Source organism: Plecotus auritus (genome assembly GCF_963455305.1).
Source record: "Plecotus auritus genome assembly, chromosome: 1".
NCBI lineage: Eukaryota > Metazoa > Chordata > Mammalia > Chiroptera > Vespertilionidae > Plecotus > Plecotus auritus.
This window is the reverse complement of record NC_137770.1, coordinates 48,001,237-48,020,290: the sequence shown is the minus strand read 5'-3', so window position 1 is coordinate 48,020,290 and position 19,054 is coordinate 48,001,237. Positions and strand designations below refer to the sequence as shown.

At 38.3% G+C, this 19,054-nt stretch overlaps 1 protein-coding gene across 4 annotated transcripts in view; it reads left to right on the top strand.

Annotated features, from left to right (window-relative positions):
- The window catches only part of MAP2K5 (mitogen-activated protein kinase kinase 5), a 289,315-nt gene that overhangs the window by 147,563 nt on the left and 122,698 nt on the right, over positions 1–19,054 (top strand). For all 4 annotated transcript variants that reach the window (XM_080670938.1, XM_080670940.1, XM_080670939.1 and 1 more), the window contains exons 14-15: positions 5,919–5,992; positions 6,940–6,990. In XM_080670938.1, the coding sequence (XP_080527064.1) occupies positions 5,919–5,992; positions 6,940–6,990 (125 nt within the window). The remainder of the gene's footprint in view (positions 1–5,918; positions 5,993–6,939; positions 6,991–19,054) is intronic.

Below are 19,054 nucleotides of genomic sequence, written 5' to 3'. Positions count from 1 at the left end.
GCTCATAATACACCACATCTTCCTAATCCCACCAAACGCAGAGCATTATCTTCCCGAAGCGATTTGGCCTTGCAGTCTATGTTGATGTCTGACCTGGATCAACCCATGATTTTGTGCATTTGGGATTCTAAAAATAAATCCACTTTTCATCGCCCGTCACAATTCGAGCAAAAAAGACTTTCTTTCTTGCCATTGAAGCAACATTTTACTGATGACTTTTCGGTTTTCCATTTGTCTTTCATTCCGTTGATGTGGCACCCATTTTCCTTCCTTTAAAATCTTTGCCATTGCTTGTAAGTGATCAGAAATTGTTTGCTGAGCAACATTTAATCTTTCTGCAACTTGTTTTTGAGTTTGACACGCATCTTCATCCAATAATGTTTGTAATTGTTGGTCTTCTAACTTTTTCGGTTGATCTGGATGTTCTTTGTCTTTCACGTCAAAATCATCACTTTTAAAGCGTTTAAACCAGCATTCACATGTATCTTGAGATGGAGCATGTTCACCATAAACTTCCCGAAGTGTTCAGCAGCACTTTTCTTCAAAATAAAATAATGAATTATAACTTCTTGCAAATGCTCTTTTTTTGGCACGAAATTCAAAATTTTTAAATGTAAAAATATCTATGATGTTAACATCTTCAGCAAATTTGACATATGAAGTTTTCAAGCTTGTTGTCAATACAACAAAATAGCATACATATCAAATCACATATATATCAGCATTTAATATATAACATAATATATAACATATATAATATAACCATCTATTGAAAAAAATCCGCATTATTAACCAGTACACCTAGTACATTCTTTCTGATTGGTGTTTCGGGTCTCTTAGGAAATATTCCCAGAAGTAAGATCACTGGGTCAAATGGCAGTTCCATATTTAATTTTTTGAGGAAACGCCATACTGTTTTCCATAATGGCTGCACCAGTCTGCATTCCCACCAGCAGTGTACTAGGGTTCCCTTTTCTCCACATCCTCAGCAGCACTTGTCATTTGTTGATTTGTTTATGGTAGCCATTCTGACAGGTGTGAGGTGATATCTCATTGTCATTTCAATTTGCATCTCTCTGATGATCAGTGACTTTGAGCATTTTTTTTATATGTCTCTTAGCCATTTGTATGTCTATTTTGGAGAAGTGTCTATTTAGGTCCTTTGCCCATTTTTTAATTGGATTTTTGTCTTCCTTTTGTTAAGTTGTATGAGTTCCTTATATGTTTTGGATAGTAACCCTTTATCAGATGTATCATTGCCAAATATGTTCCCCTATACAGTGGGCTCCCTTTTCGTTTTGTTGATGGTTTCTTTTGCTGTGCAGAGGCTTTTTATTTTGATGTAGTCCCATTTGTTTATTTTCTTCTTAGTTTCCTTTGCCCTAGGACAGTGGTCGGCAAACTCATTAGTCAACAGAGCCAATTATCAACAGTACAACGATTGAAATTTCTTTTGAGAGCCAAATTTTTTAAACTTAAACTTCTTCTAACGCCACTTCTTCAAAATAGACTCACCCAGGCCGTGGTATTTTGTGGAAGAGCCACACTCAAGGGGCCAAAGAGCCGCATGTGGCTTGCGAGCCACAGTTTGCCGACCACGGCCCTAGGAGATGTATCTCTAAACATATTACTACGAGAGATATCTCAGATTTTGCTGCCTATGGTTTCTTCTAGGATTTTTATGGTTTCACATCTTACATTGAAGTCTTTTGAGTTTATTCATTTTTAGTTTATTCTTGTGTGTGGTGTAACTTGGTGGTCTAGTTTCATTTTTTTGCATGTATCTGTCCAATATTCACAACAGCATTTATTGAATAGACTGTCTTGATTCCATTGTGTGCTCTTGCCTCCTTTGTCAAATATTAATTGAGCGTAATGGCTTGGGTAAATTTCTGGGGTCTCTGTTCTGTTCCATTGATCTATATGCCTGTTCTTGTGCCAGTACCAGGCTGTTTTGATTATAGTGGCTTTGTAGTATAACTTGATATCTGGTATTGTGATCCCTCCAACTTAGTTCTTCTTTCTCAAGATTGCTAGCAGGCTAATTTTTAAGTTGATAATTTTGTATGGTCCTCGAATGATGTTATAAATATCCAAGTGGCCCTTGACAGAAAAATGGTTCCCCACCCCTACCTTAGACATTATCATGGGGACTTTGCATTTTTCAATGAGTTGGGAAGCCCTTGGAGGTTTTAGGGAGAGAAGCAGCACGATCTGATTTAAGTCTTAAAAGGATCACTAGCTGCTGTATTCAGCACAGATAATAGCAGAGCAAATGCAAAAATGGCGAGACAAGTTAGTAGCCTTGTTGAGGCATGGTGCATATTGTCTGCCTAGAATGCCTCCTCAACATTAAATTGGTTTATAGTTCTACTTACTGGGCTTTAGAAATTATTTTCATTCAACTGGTATTTACTCAAATACAGCTTAAATTTGCTACAATAGCAATAGAAATAATTTTCTAAATATAATGAAGTACAGCTTTTGTAGCTTGGTTGACTACCAATGGGAAATAATAATACTTTACAATTATAGAGTGTTTGAGAGTTTAAAATGCAGTGTTTATTCATTATCTCATCTAATCCTCATAGTTTTTTAAGATTGACACATGGTTGTTTCCTTACAGAGGTGGACACTAAAACATTACATGCCAAGTTTGTGGCAGGGCCCCCAAAAAACTAAATGGTCTTTTCTCCTCATCTGAATCCATTGGTTTTGTTTAAAGGAGTCTGTTATGTTCAAATGATGTCTCAAGATGTTGGTGGGAAAGGGGACACTTAATATAGCAAATTTAGTGTATTGTTTGAAGACCATCGACTAGTGAGCAAGATACTATGCTTGGAAGAGATACATACAAAGACAAAGATGTATAAAACATATTCCTACTCTGTGAACTTAATACTTGGGGTGGTGATAACTATAACAGTAAATATGGTAAATGACTACTACTAAAAAAAATGTCATATGCTCAGTTTCAAACAAATGGTACAGACAGTAAATAGTAAATACTTTAGCAGTTCAAAGGAGGCAGTGATTCTGACGGTCTGAGTATTTAGGGCAACAGGGAGGAGGGTACCTGAGTTAAAGAATGGGCAGGATTCAATCAGACAATATTGAAGAAGGGTTTCTAAACCTGGGGCAGCGAGGGGGAGGGGGGGTTCAAAGGGGGTGAGAGGAAGAACAGGTAGAACGAACAAAGGCTTAGTGATGGGGGTTTTGTTTGTTTTGGGGTATGTTTTTTTGAGACCATGATTAACAGTTTAGACAGAATACAAAAGTTGGTTTGAGGCCCTAACCGGTTTGGCTCAGTGGATAGAGCGTCAGCCTGTGGACTGAAGGGTCCCAGGTTGGATTCTGGTCAAGGGCATGTACCTTGGTTGCGGGCACGTCCCCAGTGGGGGGTGTGCAGGAGGCAGCTGATCGATGTTTCTCTCTCATTGATATTTCTAACTCTCTATCCCTCTCCCTTCCTCTCTAAAAAATCAATAAAATATATTTTTTAAAAGATTTAAAATTAAAAAGTTGGTTTGAGGATGAAAGGGTGACTACTACTTTCATACATAAAATACTCCTGATAACTAGGCTGAGAGGTGAATGTACACAAGTTATACATGTAAGTTAAACAAGATGTAGATGTTAAAGAGCTGAAAAATCCAGTAAAGTTCTTATTTACACTTTGCCTTTTACAATATAATCTAGCAACTTTGTGGTTTTATTTTTTCTCTCTCTGTTAATCCACTTAAGTCAAATATGTATCTGATTAAAGCTAAAAATGTTCATTTTACCATAGCATACTTCATGATTTCCAGGCAGCTCCTTCCAGGAGCTTAAAATATCAGTTCATTAACTGTCTCCTGATATGGTGGCTTAAGAGTTGTTTAAGGGTGTTGATATATAAAACAGCAGATTGTCGAAAAGAAAAATATTCAGAGTTGAGGGTCTACTAGTATAATGAAAATTAGGTTTGGGAAAAAAGACCAGGCTATGTAGAGTCTAACATTTCTTTCAGTTCAGCAAACGTTGCATGTCTACTGTGGCTATCTATGACTTATATGTGTTGTGCTAAATACTGGGGTACATTTGAAAGCATAACCCTATTCTTAAGGAGTTCACATTTTGGTGGGGTGAGATCAAGGAGTATTGCATTTCCTTCTCAAGAAGAGAAATGAGGTAGTGAAAGTGCTTTATTTAATACTAGAGGCCCAGTGCACGAAATTCATGCACAGGTAGGGTCCCTAGGCCTGGCCAGCGATCAAGGCCGATTGGGGCCTTCCTTCCCCCCACCACCGGTTGCCAGCCAGGGCCTTCCTTTGTTCCATGCTGCCGCTGGTGGTCACATCATAGCGAGTGGTAAAACTCCCAGTCAGTCGAACTCCTGAGGGGACAATTTGCATATTAGCCTTTTATTACGTAGAATGTTGGTGGTGTAAGATTTATATTGAAATTGGGGAAACTAAAGGCAGAAAGAGAGTTGATAAAACTGTCTTCAGACTCACCCTCCCCGCAAAGAAGTATCCAATGTGTGTTATTTGAAGGGTGTGGTCCAGAAACATGTTCTATAGCTGCCCTCTGATCACTGAAACAGAATCATCAACATGAAGTCATACTGTGTGTTCATGGCTTCCATTCCTTTATTTTCTCCTCCATTCAACAAATACTTATTAAGCATTTACTGTATGCCTGGCACCCTTCTAGGGACTGGGAATATATAGTAGTTAGTAACAGAGATAAAGTCCCTGCCTTCATGGAGTTTACATTGTTGCATCAGTCAGGCAACACTAAATAGCTAATGCATGAGAAAGTACCTAGCAGTTGCCTGTCACATAGTAGGTAGGGCTCAATAATTGTTAATTACAGAGTTTGAACTTCAAGTTTGAATTAAATATCTATTGTTGGCAGCTTACTTTGTTGGGGTACCCTTTGCAGGGTAAAGGGGAGGAGATGAACTCATTTACAGATTTTTTTTTTAATTGTTAAATTAAAAATGATGAGTCCCATGTTCGATTTTGGGGTGATTAAGATTATATGCTATATTAAATATAACAAGTTGCCTATTCCTGACCACTTTTGCCATTGAAGATGAATGTTGAAGCAGGTGCTGTTCTGTACCATCAAAAGCAGTGTGCTCTTGTCCTGCTTGGGTGATTTTTGTGGGCTCCCTGAATTCCTGAAAAGGCTCATTGTTGTCACTGACAATGTTTCACAGAAACCCTTTGTGTCATTTAGCAACTGACTGCCTTGGCAAAAGCTATGTCAGTTCTTTTGTTAACTATAACAGCAGTCAAAAATGATATAAGGGAAGAGAAGGCCAACTGAAACAAAGGCTGATAAGTGCATGCAGGCACACACTCACATCTTTTAGATCAATTTCTGAGTATCATCTGAAGTAGCATTTATCATATCAAACCAGGAAAAAGCAATGTGGCATTTATTTTTTCATTGTTTTGTTCAGCTATGACCTGTTACCCACAACATACGAACGCTCTCTTTCCTGTTGGCTTCCCTTCGGCCTTACTGTTTATTAAATGGGAGAAATGGTTTCATACTGAGAGCAAAACAAGCCCTTTTGTGCAAATTCTTTGCAAGATTAAATTTTCTTTTCTGCCTACTTTTCCTAAAAGGCAGGGAATAGGATGACGGGTGTATTTACTGTTGTTGAAAGCCAACATTTTTTGACTTTCACTTGGAATAAACCCTTGCTTCTATAGAAACCAGAAATAGCTGGAAGTGGAGGTGTTAGGACCTTCCATTTATTTGCCTCCAGATAAAATGTTTTGCATTAAATCTGTGATTAGAAGTCCAAGTTGAACAGATGATGTCGTTTCTGCAATTTAGTAGGGTATGCATGTGCGCTTCTTTTTAGAGCAAGCACTGTAGATATGAAATTAGTTATGTGGACTTTTCTCCTCCCTTTTTAGATGTGAAGCCCTCCAATATGCTAGTAAACACCAGAGGACAGGTCAAGCTCTGTGACTTTGGAGTTAGCACTCAGGTAGGTCTGTTTTCCCTCCCCATCTGCTCTCCCTCTGCAGCATCCCCTTTTTATTTCCAATCTCCTCTCTGGATTGAAAAGTCACCTAGCCGCCAGACAAACAGAGCTCTGCATCTTCTCCTGGGCTGGGAGTGTGGTATTCATTTTTAATCTCCGGGCGAGTTTCCTTCATCAGAATATGATTGTTCATTGTTTAATGACAGTAAAAACTGCTGATATTGTAATTACTACTTACGAATAGCAAACTTCATTGATATGCAGTGTTGATATGAAGCGTTTTGGCCAGACAAAAGGGAGGGCAGAGTAGGAGCTGTGCCTAGGGAGCCCAACTGGCCCACAATAAAAATTAATATTGGGAGCAACAATGGTGGAGGGCCATTACAATGTGCAGCACAAATTTTAATTAATTTCCATTTTGGGCCTCCCCTGAGAACCCTGGTGATAGTGACCCATGAGCGTGCTGTGATGTTGATTTGAATTGCAGCCACCTTTACTCCCAGCCAAACACGAAGACCAAAGCGAAGGTCATCATTGTATTATGAGTTGTCAAAGTCTGTTATCCCTCCAGCGTATTTAGTGTTCGTTTCATTCTAGTAATGCATGGGGCTTCATTCACATCTTGAGCCATTTGAATGTGTTCAAATTCTACTTCAAATTGACTTTTTATATCAGACGGTTTTGGGGTACTAAAGCGATAAGCATCCTGTTTAAGTGAATTGTTTAAGGTTATCTGCTATAAACTGTAATGCTGTGCTTGTTTAAATGGAAATCACATTCAAAAGGAAGGAGAGATTTAACCATTTTTAATGCCTTTGTAGATTTGTTCCCTTTTACGTAATTTTTAGTTGATTTATAGAAATGAGGATTGTAGGTTAAATGAGGAATAATTGCCCATTTTATTTCCACATTATCTTTATATTGTTCTAACAGACTGTTTTGTCTCATAGCTGGTGAATTCTATAGCCAAGACGTATGTTGGAACAAATGCTTATATGGCAGTAAGTAAACTTATGCAAAAATAACATTTAAAACCAACATCTTTATCTTTATGTACTTGGTAATGTATAATTCTTGAGTTAATTCCACAGCTTTAGCCTAACATTTAATAAGTTACAAAGTTAATTTAGTCATGATTTGATTTTTAAACCTTTCTAAAAGACATTAGGATTTATACAGGAGCTACCAACTTAGCTGATTTTGTTGACTTAACTGGTTGGGTCGAATGTGGAATAGCTGAGTTTTGAAATTTATTTAATTAACCCTCAAGTATACTAAATTGCCAGTCAATAAGATTGGTTATGTGTTTTTTTTCCAGGAATACAAACATGCTTTGTCACCAGATCAAAATTAAATTATTGATGTGACCAACTCTTACTTATGGATCTCTGAATGTAAGGGTTTAGCAGGCAATTCTCTTCAGAACTTGTACATCTATATTCTGTTTATTTGTTGGGCTCATGCCTATTATAAGATAATTTAGTTCCACTGAAATAAATTTACCAAGAATAAAAATAGAAGCATAACCCTAGCTGGTTTGGCTCAGTGGATAGAGCGTTGGCCTGCAGAGTGAAGGGTCCCAGGTTTGATTCCAGTCAAGGGCACATGCCTGGGTTGCAGGCTTGATCCCCATTAGGGGACGTGCAGGAGGCAGCTAATCAATGATTCTCTCTCATCATTGATGTTTCTATCTCTCTTTCCCTCTCCCTTCCTCTCTGAAATCAATAAAGATATCTTTAAAAAAAATAAAATAGAAGCATAGAACTGTTTCAAAGACTGATGTGGACTTGGCTTTGACCTTTTTCTTTTTCCCACCTTTCAAGAAGAATAGTCCATAAGAATGCTTTGTGTATTGGTTTCTACCATCACTTCAAGAGCTGGGGGGTGGAAGGAGACAAGCAGGAAGTTTATCTAGTATCATTTTTGGAGCAAAGTTTTGTTGTAACATCTTAATTATGTGTTTTTTTATTGAGGGTTTTATATTTATTCAGGTAGTCCATTTCATTTCCAGTAGTCTTTATTTATATATCATAAAGTTAAACGATGTTAACATGGATAGAACCTAGATTTTATTCTCAGTAATCTTTGTTCATATATTATCTTGACCAAAAGATCTTAATATGGATGGAAACCTAGACCTTATTCTAAGAACAGTACTGAGCACTTTTTTAATTGAGATACCAGAGCAATTAATGTTGGTTTAGTATTGTTTTTATGTTTTTAAAGAAAATTCATTATTTTTCATTTTTCTAGGTAATGTAAAATATATATATATTAACCTCTGAAGTCATCATACCTGTTTTTTTATAAAACTTAAAAACCCACCTGGCTCTACCAAGGTAGCTGAGATTGGTGAACTGCCTTTATAATTAACAAAATCTTGCCAAATGCTACAATTTCAGTCTTGAAAGAATATGAAACGTTGTGATTATAAAAAAAAAAGCAAACACTAAAAATGAAACAACTTCTCAACTACCCATCATGTTCTCAGTAGTTTTAAATTGCTCTACTAATTAAATTGCATTATGTTTAAATGTACAAATCCAGATCACAATTGTCTTTCCCAGGTGTACATTAAAGAAATTACTTTTTCCCTTTTTGTTTATGGATGAATGTGATGCGTCCATCTGTTAATTGAAGTGTGAGGATTAAAATTATGAAACGTTAGCTCAGATTGCCAAAGCTAAAATTGCTTTGCTTCTTGGGTGAGTGAATTCTAGTCATCAACTTTTTAGTTCAAGCTGGAAAAAGCTTAAGGTACCTAGGAAGCGAAGAGTGATAGTCTGATAGTGAACTTTGCTCAATTCAGCAGGCTCTGGTCGGCCACATCCTTTCCTAACTGGTGTGAGGTCAGAGGTTAAAGTGGGAGAAGATAGAAATAACCTTTATTATTCTGTTCTGGGTATTTTTTCCTGCCTTCTCTCTGCTGACAGTCTCATGAGGGAGAAGGGCTGGGCTTGTTTTTTAAACCACAGTTGGTTCTTGTTTTAGCTGGGTAGTCCATAAAAATTCTTTGTGTATTCGTTTCCACACAATATTCCAAAATATTGAAACTTTGAGTTCTACATGAGGATCTCTTCCAAGTGTCAGTGAACTGCATACAGTTCTCAGGCCAAATTCAGCTTACTCATGTTTCTGTAAAGAAGGTTTTAAAATTACACGGTACTATACAAATGCACACACACAAATGAATACATGTGAAACCAGTGGAATCTGAATAAATTGTAAACTGTACCATTGTCTGTTTCCTGGTTGTGATATTGTATTGTAGTACTACCATTGCGGGGAACTGGGTGAAGGGTACACAAAACCTCACTATATGATATATGATATTATATTATATCATATTTATTATACTTATTATATTTTTATGTTTATTATATTATATATTCGACTTCTTATGAATCAGTAAGTATTTCAAAATAAAAAATCAAATTTAAAAAGAAAGTTTTATTGAAACTTGGTCATGCCCACTTGTTTGCATATTGTCTGTGGCAGCTGAGTCACTACAGTGGCAGAGTGGACTAGTTGTGACAGTTGCTGCAGAGACCATATGGCCCACAGAGTGACAGATATTTAGTATCTGGCCCTTTACAGAAAAAAATTAGCCAACCTCTGATCTATGCCAGTGAAAACTGTTTCTGAAACTGAGTAACTTCAATTAATCAACCAGTATTTATTAAGCATCTTCTGCTGTTAAGTACAGTGGAACCACTCTGTAATCCATATAAGACATGGGCTAAATAGGAACATGGCATTATACATGGCCACATTATGTGTGACATAAGAAAGAATTAAGTTGTACCAAACATACATTCAGAGAATAGGAAGGCATACAATGTGATGGTTCAAGCAGTATGGGAAACGGGCACTTACAAGAAAGAGATCACTGGAAAGATGAGCAAGGACTCAGAAATAGAAGTTTATGTGACATGGGTGGGGTGAAGAGGTAGAGTAGAGGACAATAATAAATTGTGGGAATATATAATTAGAAGTCATCTTATATAATGCCCTCATTTTATGTCCATTGCCCTCACTTTCTATTCATACATCTATACAGTACAGTGATAATAATAACAATAACAGCTAACAATTAACACTTTGTGCCAGTTACTCACAACAAATATTAACTCTTTAAATCTTCACAACAACCCTACGAGGTAGGTAATATTCTCATTTTATAGACAAAGAAACCAAGGGATAGAGAAATTAAGTGATTTACCCAACTTCATACAACTATTAAATGGCAGAGTCAGGATTCAAACCTAAGTATCAGACTCCAGAGACTAAACTCTTTACTGCTCTGCCTCTCACTATATTCCTAAATTATTTCTTTCTTTTTTAATATATTTTATTGATTTTTTACAGAGAGGAAAGGAGAGGGATAGAGAGTTAGAAACATCAATGAGAGAGAAACATCGATTCAGCTGCCTCCTGCACACTCCCCACTGGGAATGTGCCCGCAACCAAGGTACATGCACTTGACCGGAATCGAACATGGGACCCTTGAGTCCACAGGCCGACGCTCTATCCACTGAGCCAAACTGGTTAGGGGCAAGATTTATTCTGCTCATTCTCTATATCTGGTCCCACATATACATAGTGCTAAATGAGTGAATTCATAAAAACTGTATTTCAAATATGACTTGTTCATTAATTATATTATATAAGCAGACCATTTTTTTCATATTAAGTATCTTACTTTCATTATAGGGTTTAGAAGACCCCCAAATTACTTAGAGACATTTAGCTAAACTGCTTAAATATTGAAAAGAAAAGAAATCAAATAAATAGTCCTGCATGTGGCAATAATCTTACTTCATTCTCCTATAACCTGAAGTGTAAGGTACAAGAAAATGATAATGAGGAAGAAGACAGGGAAGCTCTTCTAAGATCTAAGGCATTTAAAAAACACACACACAATGGAGTTTCCTCAAAAAGTTAAATATGGAACTGCAATTTGACCCAGTGATCTCACTTCTAGGAATATATCCTAAGAAACCCAAAACACCGATCAGAAAGAATGTATGCACCCCTATATTCATAGCAACACAATTTACAATAGCTAAGATCTGGAAACAGCCCAAGTTCCCATCAGGAAATGAGTGGATCAAAAAGCTGTGGCACATTTATACCATGGAATACTATGCAGCAATAAAAAAAGAAGAATCCCTTAACCTTTGAGACAGCATGGAGGGACCTGGAGAGTATCACGCTAAGCAAAATAAGTCAGTCAGAGAAAGACAAGTATCACATGATCTCTCTCATATGTGGAATCTAAGTAACAAAATAAACTGATTACCACAACAGATCCAGAGACATAGAAACATGGAACAGAGTGCAGAATCTTGGAGGAAAGGTGGGGGAGGTAGGGGAAGTAATCAACCAAGGACCTTGTATGCATATATGCATGGTCCATGGCCACAGACAATGGGGTGGTGAGGGCCTGGGGGCGTGGCGAGGCAGGGGCTGGCTGGAGGGGTTCAATGGGGGAAAAGAGGGGACATATGTAATACTTTCAACAATAAATAATTTAAAAAATAAATAAATAAAAAGAGGTGAATGTTTGCAGTGTTAGACCTTAAATCATTCACTCTGAGTGCCTGCTGAGAGCATGGCACTGTAGGCACCTGGGGATGACAGTTACATACAACACTGTGCCACCTGCCTGGATCTGACAAACTTCTCAAGGACAGGAGAAAGCAAGATGGCGGCATAGGTAAACACCTAAACTGCTGCCTCGCACAACAATTTCAATACTACAACTAAAAGACAAAACGGACATCATCCAGAACCACAGGAAGGCTGGCTGAGTGGAAATTCTACAACTAGAAGGAAAGAGAAAAGCACACTGAAACTCACGGAAGCTGCAGAAGTAAAGGCAGAGGTACTGAGACCCGCACGGAGAGGACTGGCAACTGAGTGCACGGGTGGCTTTCTCAAGCGGGAGGGAGACAAAAGCTCCTGACTGCGCAGAACTCCAGGTGAGACTCGGGGGACCCAGACTCATTCAGGGAGAAACTGGACTGTCTGGCAGCGGGCTGAACTCGAGGGCGGCTTTCTCTCAGAGGTGCTTGCAGCGATTACCACGGGACACTGAGACACAGGGGCCTATTAGGGCAGAGCTGACGGGAAACCAATGCTGTCTGCTCCACCCTGAGACTCCGCCCCATCCAAGCTTAGCACAGAGGCTTTTGCAAGTCTTATCTCATAAGGGTGTCTCCAGCACAGCAGTTCTCCCAGCATAGACACAGCTGATCCTCACAGCCAATTGGCCTGGAGGTCAATTCCTCCCAGTGATACCAACAACAGTCAAGGCTTAACTACAACAAGACTGTGCATACAGCCCACAAAGGGGTGCACCAAGAGTGTCCACCTCAGGTAACTGGGGAGGCTGAGCCACTGGGCCCTATAGGACACCTAGCATACAAAGCCACTCTATCAACTCAGGGAAGCAGCCAAAATGCAGAGACAAAGAAACAGATCACAAATGAAAGAAATGGAGGAAAGCAAACGACTGGATATAGAGTTCAAAACCACGGTTATAAGGTTTTTCTAGAAAATTCTTAATAAATTTAGCGAGACCCTCGAGGATATGAAAAAGGACCAACTAGAAATTAAGCATACACTGACTGAAATAAAAAATAATATACAGAGATCTAACAGCAGACTAGTGGATCACAAGAATCAAGTCAAAGATTTGAAATACAAAGAAGCAAAAAACACTCAACCGGAAAAGCAAAAAGAAAAAAGAATCCAAAAATATGAAAATAGTGTAAGGAGCCTCTGGGACAACTTCAAGCGTACCAACATCCGAATTATGGGGGTGCCAGAAGAAGAGAGAAAGCAAGATACTGAAAACCTATTTCAAGAAATAATGACCAAAAATTTCCCCCACCTGGTGAAAGAAATAGACTTACAAGTCCAGGAAGCGCAGAGAACCCCAAACAAAAGGAATCCAAAGAGGACCACACTAAGACACATCATAATTAAAATGCCAAGAGCAAAAGACAGAGAATATTAAAAGCAGCAAGAGAAAAACAGTTAGTTACCTACAAGGGAGTACCCATACGACTGTCAGCTGATTTCTCAACAGAAACTATGCAGGCCAGAAGGGAGTGGCAAGAAATATTCAAAGTGATGAATAGCAAGAACCTACAACCAAGATTACTCTACCCAGCAAAGCTATCATTCAGAATTGAAGGTCAGATAAAGAGCTTCACAGATAAGAAAAAGCTAAAGGAGTTCATCACCATCAGACCAGTATTATATGAAATGCTGAAAGGTAGTCTGTAAGAAGAGGAAGAAGAAGAAAAAGGTAAAGATAAAAATTATGAACAACAAATACATATCTATCAACAAGTGAATTTAAAAATCAAGTGAATAAAAAAATCTGATGAACAGAATAAACTGGTGAATATAATAAAATCAGAGGCATAGAAAGGGAGTGGACTGACAATTCTCAGGGGGAAAGGGTGTGGGGGGTGCGGGAAGAGACTGGACAAAAATCGTACACCTATGGATGAGGACAAGGGGGGCGGGTAAGGGCAGAGGGTGGGGTGGGAACCTGGTGGAGGGAAGCTATGGGGGGAAAAAAGAGGAACAATTGTAATAATCTGAACAGTAAAGATTTATTAAATTAAAAAATAAAATAAAAAAATAAAAACACACACCAATTACTAGTATGGGCACAGTGGATTATGTAGGAGACTTGGAAAGTCATCTGGTGAGACTGAGAACTAGAAAGTGAAGTGGTGTGTTATTTTAGAGGCAGATGATTAGGTTCTACAGACATTTTAATTCAAAATAAGAAAGATTTTCAACTACATTTGAAAGGATTTCATTCAGAAGGATTACAAAAGGGATCCAGAGGCTTTGGTGGCTTGTATTAATGTTTATGTTGTCCTCAATGTAGAACATAGTATAATGCACTCTGTTTTATGACATCATGCTGGAAATGTGATTGCAACTGTAGGTCTGCTCTTATTGATGGTTTTCAAATATGTATACAAATAGGACAGGTTTTTGGCATAACTTGGAGAAATCTCTACATGTGGTATAAAATAGCATAGGTTAGAAAAGTTCATTTGCCAGTGGAAATTGACATAATGATAATAGTGAATTGTTTTTAGTACTTATTCCTAGTTGTATAGGTGATTTATGTTTGATGTGGGACGTTAGCAATGGAATATATTAAACCCAAGTTCATCATAAAAAAAAAATTAAATCATTTCTCATAAATTCTAATTACTAAAAATGTTACTCTATTTTAAAGATAGAAGTCCCTAAAACTTTAACCCACTGTTCAATCACTGTGATTTGCTTATTGTAATTTTTAAAATCATATATAAAAGTTTGAAATTGTTTTTATGAATAACTAAAGTTATTTTCAGAGGAGGGGGGCAATCTTACCCAAATACTTCTTCCTTGGAATCAGAAAGTCAATCTAAAGGACTTTTTTAATCTCCTGAACATTTTTTTCTACCCACACTATTCCTATCCTTAGAAATTATCTTTACCCCCCAAAAAAACTATACACATTACATTATCCAACTCGATTGGCCATGCTTAGGCAGTGATGGTGATGTCAGTGGTGATTATTGGGAGGCTAATACTTACCAAGCATTCCCACGGTGCATGAACTGAATCAAGCCCATCACACATGACTCATTTAATCTTCACACAACCCCATGGAGTATACATGTTATTATGACTGTCATTTTGCAGATGAGGAAACCAAAGGTGAAGTCACTTTAACCAGCCCAGGGTCTGAGTTGGCAAATAGTGAAGATTTAATGAGGATACCAGGTCCTAGTTTCTGGTCTGAGCAGGTTTGGTTATTTGGTCTAACTCTTCTGCTGAAAATGCTAATAAAAATGAAATTTTACAATCATCTCAAATATACTGAAAAGCTAAAATGATTATGGGGAACTCCAAGGGCAATTTTCAGATGGAATCCCGCAAGAGTTGGAAAAGCAGATTGTCGGAGCACCAGTGCTATTCCTGAGGGCATTTTCCTGTACCACAGCTGTACCCTGGGCCCAGGGTCTCGGAGCAGGTCTCTCCCACATCATGCTGGAAGCCTAAAGGACTTGCCCTCAGTGTCGGAGCAAACCAGACTAAAGCTGCACCTTCTCCCTCAGGCCCAGGAAATGAAAGAGAAGGCCTCTCAGAGCTAAGTAGAAGTTGTGGCCATAGAGTCTATGGCATAGACAAACTCGCACAAATTTGCACCCTGGGTATTTGTATGTATGACCTGATTTGGAAAAGGAGCTTAATGCTTAAAACTTGTTTGAGGTGGACACTTCTATCTTAGGCCTCAGAGAACCTCTTCAATATTTCTTTTCAAGAGCAAACACTAGCAATTAGTCAAGGAAAACCAGGTACACAAGGGAACAAAGCAACATGAAGAAGAACCAGCAGGAGCAGGTAGCAGAAACAGCCACACACAGACTTCAGATCACAAATTAAAAATGACATAGTAGGCCTGGGAATGGGGGAGAGCGGGCTGGAGGGAGTCATTGTATGTGTGTGGGCGGGGGGGGGGGGGAGAACATTTGTAATACTTTAATAATAAAGATAATTTTTTTTTAAGTGACATAGTGGATTTGAGAAAGTCCCAAACAAAACTACTAGATTAAAATTTTAAACTCACTATTTAGTAATATATTGGACATAGCAGAAGAGAGAATTAGTGAACTCAAAGATAGAGGTAGAACAGTCTGACTTTAGAACAATAAAGATAAATTTTTTAAAGTCACGGAAGTTTAAAAAAAGTTCTTTTAAAGAAAAAAGTCACAGAAATTTTTTAAAAAGGAAAAGAAAGAACCCTTGTTTAACCAGTGTGCACTGCCACTGACACAGGTATCTTGTTGACTTAAAAAAAAAGAAAATCCCCATAGTTTTATACATATTTTGATTACAGACTAATGTAAAGTATTTGTGCATATTTTCTTAATTTTCTGAGTAGCCTAACAGAACAAAAGTTTCTAAATCAAAAGAGATAAGGGGTGCTTTTTGCAAGTAAAGCCCTAGGTTATTGTGTTGCAAAGACAATTCTGGAATGAGTTAAGTAAATATGGGTCATGGGTAAATGCCAAGTCACAGAAGGTAGCTGGACGATGTGGGGTATACATGCTGGCTTGGAGCCACTGCCCTTTAAGATCCTCTAGAAACTCTGCTTTTTATTTCATCGCTATTCCTTACTGTTATCTACACTAATAAAAGAAAAAGATGCAAATTGACTGTACCTTCATGACACCCACCAGCCAATCAGGAGTGAGTATGAAAATTAACCCAACAAAGATGGAGGGTTAATTTGCATACACAGGCACGGAGCGAAGACTGAAGGCTCCGCCTGAGCGAAGGCTGAAGGCTTGGCTCCGCTGCAGCCTGGGTCCCGGGTGCCGGAGGAAAACTGGTGCCAGCAGCCAGGGGAAGAAAGGCCTATTGCACGAATCTTCGTTCAACAGGCCTCTAGTTAGTAAGAATAGACCAGGGTTTTTTCGCCCCTGCACTTAAACTTCAGTACAGAAGCACTTCCAATGAGAGTTGTGTTTTTCTTGTACTTAGCTTTCCACAGTAGTGACAGCTATCATGTCAGAAAGTAACCCAACTTTGGCTTTTTAACTGCAAAGTGTCCATCACAGATCTTCTCTCAGTAGTGTGCTACCTGGCAGTTAGGTTTGTTTTGCTTTAAAGGGGAGAGGACAGACAGAGCAGGCTACCTTGGCTTCAAGTGTGAGAACAGCTTTGAATTTTCCAACCTCAGGCTATCAAGTCCTGGTTTCATAATCCAGAATGTGTTGGGGCTTATCTTGTACTGTGTCAGTTTCAGGGGCCCCAGCACGTTGCCCAGTCCCTACCCACTCTATGAATTCTCTGGAATAGAACCGAAGAGCTGATTATGCTGAGCATTCACTCTTAAGTGCTGCATCACAACAGTAATCTTGTTTTGTTAGCTTATTGTGAGAATAATGTCTTCAATGAGAGATTGTCAGAATCTTGCTCCTTAAGGAGTTCTCTTATTTGCCACCTGTTATGTGTGACCATTATTACTTTTTCTTTATTTTTTCTAATCCTTGCCCAAGGATACATTTTTATTGATTTGAGAGAAAGAGAGAGAGAAACATCAATGTAAGAGACAGACATTGCTTGGTTGCCTCCCACAGCACCCTGACCAAGGATTGAACCCCAAACATGGGTAGAGGAAGTGTGCCCTGACTGAGAATCAAATCCACGACCTTTTGGTGTATGGGACAGACAAAGTTCCAACCAACTGAGCCACATCAGCCAGGACCTATATTTTATTTTTTTAATTTTTAATTTTTCTATGCTTTATTTTCAGCTAACAGTTTGCATTTGTTTGGTAGTTCAGTGGGTAAATATATGAATGTATTTAATATTATTGTTGGTTCTGCCAAAATATTTTGTATGTGGGTTCCACTTTTAGTGTTTTGTCTGTGCTCTACATGACAGACTAATTATAGACTATTGTATGGTATTGTATAGTGGTAACTGTCAGCTAGTGGAATGAAGGAAAGAAAGGAAGAAGAGACAGGGAGGAAGGCAACATTTGGTTATTCTTTAACAAACAATTCTACAGGATTTTAGGACATTTATGTTTTACTGTGAGTTCTTCATGGACATGAATGGCAATATGTGGGGAAGTGACATTAGTAGAACTCTTCAGGGGACATGATAATTAGTTCATGCTTAAGACCAAATGTGCAGTAAGCACGTATTGCATGCCTTCAGTCAGCACACATTGATTGCACACCCAGGTATGTGCCAGGCATTACACTAGGTATGAGATGAATAAAACACTCTCTTTGCCTCCTAAGAAAAACAGACTAGCAAATGGATGATTATAACACAGTGCAACAAGTTAATATTAAAGTTATGAACAACTTTTTAATGATGTACAGAGGCAGGAATTTGTAATTCTCCCTGAAGGGTAGAGGAAGTGTTTGCCAAAAACGGTGGCCCTTGAATTGGGCCCATATGAGAAACATTCAGTAAGCAAAGAAGAGGAAGGTAGGTCATTGCCTCTGCAGAGAACATGAAAATATTTAGTGACTGAGCTGAGTTTATCAAAGAATCACCCAGAGAAATTATTTTTTAAAATGAAGATCCCCAGAGCCACCCCAGAGATTCAGATTCAAGAGGTTCATTTGTAATAAGCACCTCAGGCAGTTCTATGATGGCTAGTCTGAAGACTGCATTTTGAGAAATGGCTGACTAGATCCAGACTAGTATGTGACTCTTCTGACTCCTGGTTCTGGGGGCAGTTTGACACACTGAAAAGAACATCACTGGGTGTGAATCCTGGCTGTGTCCTGAATAATACACTTAATGCTAATCCATAGCTCTAGACTTTGGTAAGTCACTCAATCTTACTAAGCCTGTTTTTACATCTACAAAATAAAGGCAATACTTTTAACTTTGCAAGACTGTTATGCAATATAGAGTATGCAAAGTATCTAGCTCAGTGTCTGGCTCATATTAGGTGGTCACTCAATGATAGCTTATTACTATCCTTATATAGTGGCTGCAAACTAAACCACTGTGCCCCACTTTCTCAGTTAAAAAGGGATGATAATAGTACCAATCTAGTATGGATACTTACATATCTGAAATAAGACATGCATGAAAAGCACTTAAAACAATGCCTGGCACATAGAAATTATTTAATAAATGCACAATGGTATTGATATTGATGATTATGAAGAAGATGAAAATGGTGGTATTACTCCTGTAACTAGCTGGCCAGTTCCATATGAATACATCCTAGTACCTATTGAAATAGCAAGACTTGGATAATGGGCTCATTCATGTGTGAACAAGAAACTTGAGAAATGATGGTGTGGGGGATTAGAACATGAAAGAAAAAGTATTAAGGCGGTGGAATGACCATGTCTATTAGCAGCTGGGATAAATGGTCACATGATACTTGGCCCTTGGGAAGAATTATTCTTGGTAGGAAGGGGGTTTTACAAATTAAAGAAATAAATAAAGGAAGGGAAATAAGACAATCCATCTTGTACCTCAGAGCAGGGCTTTATG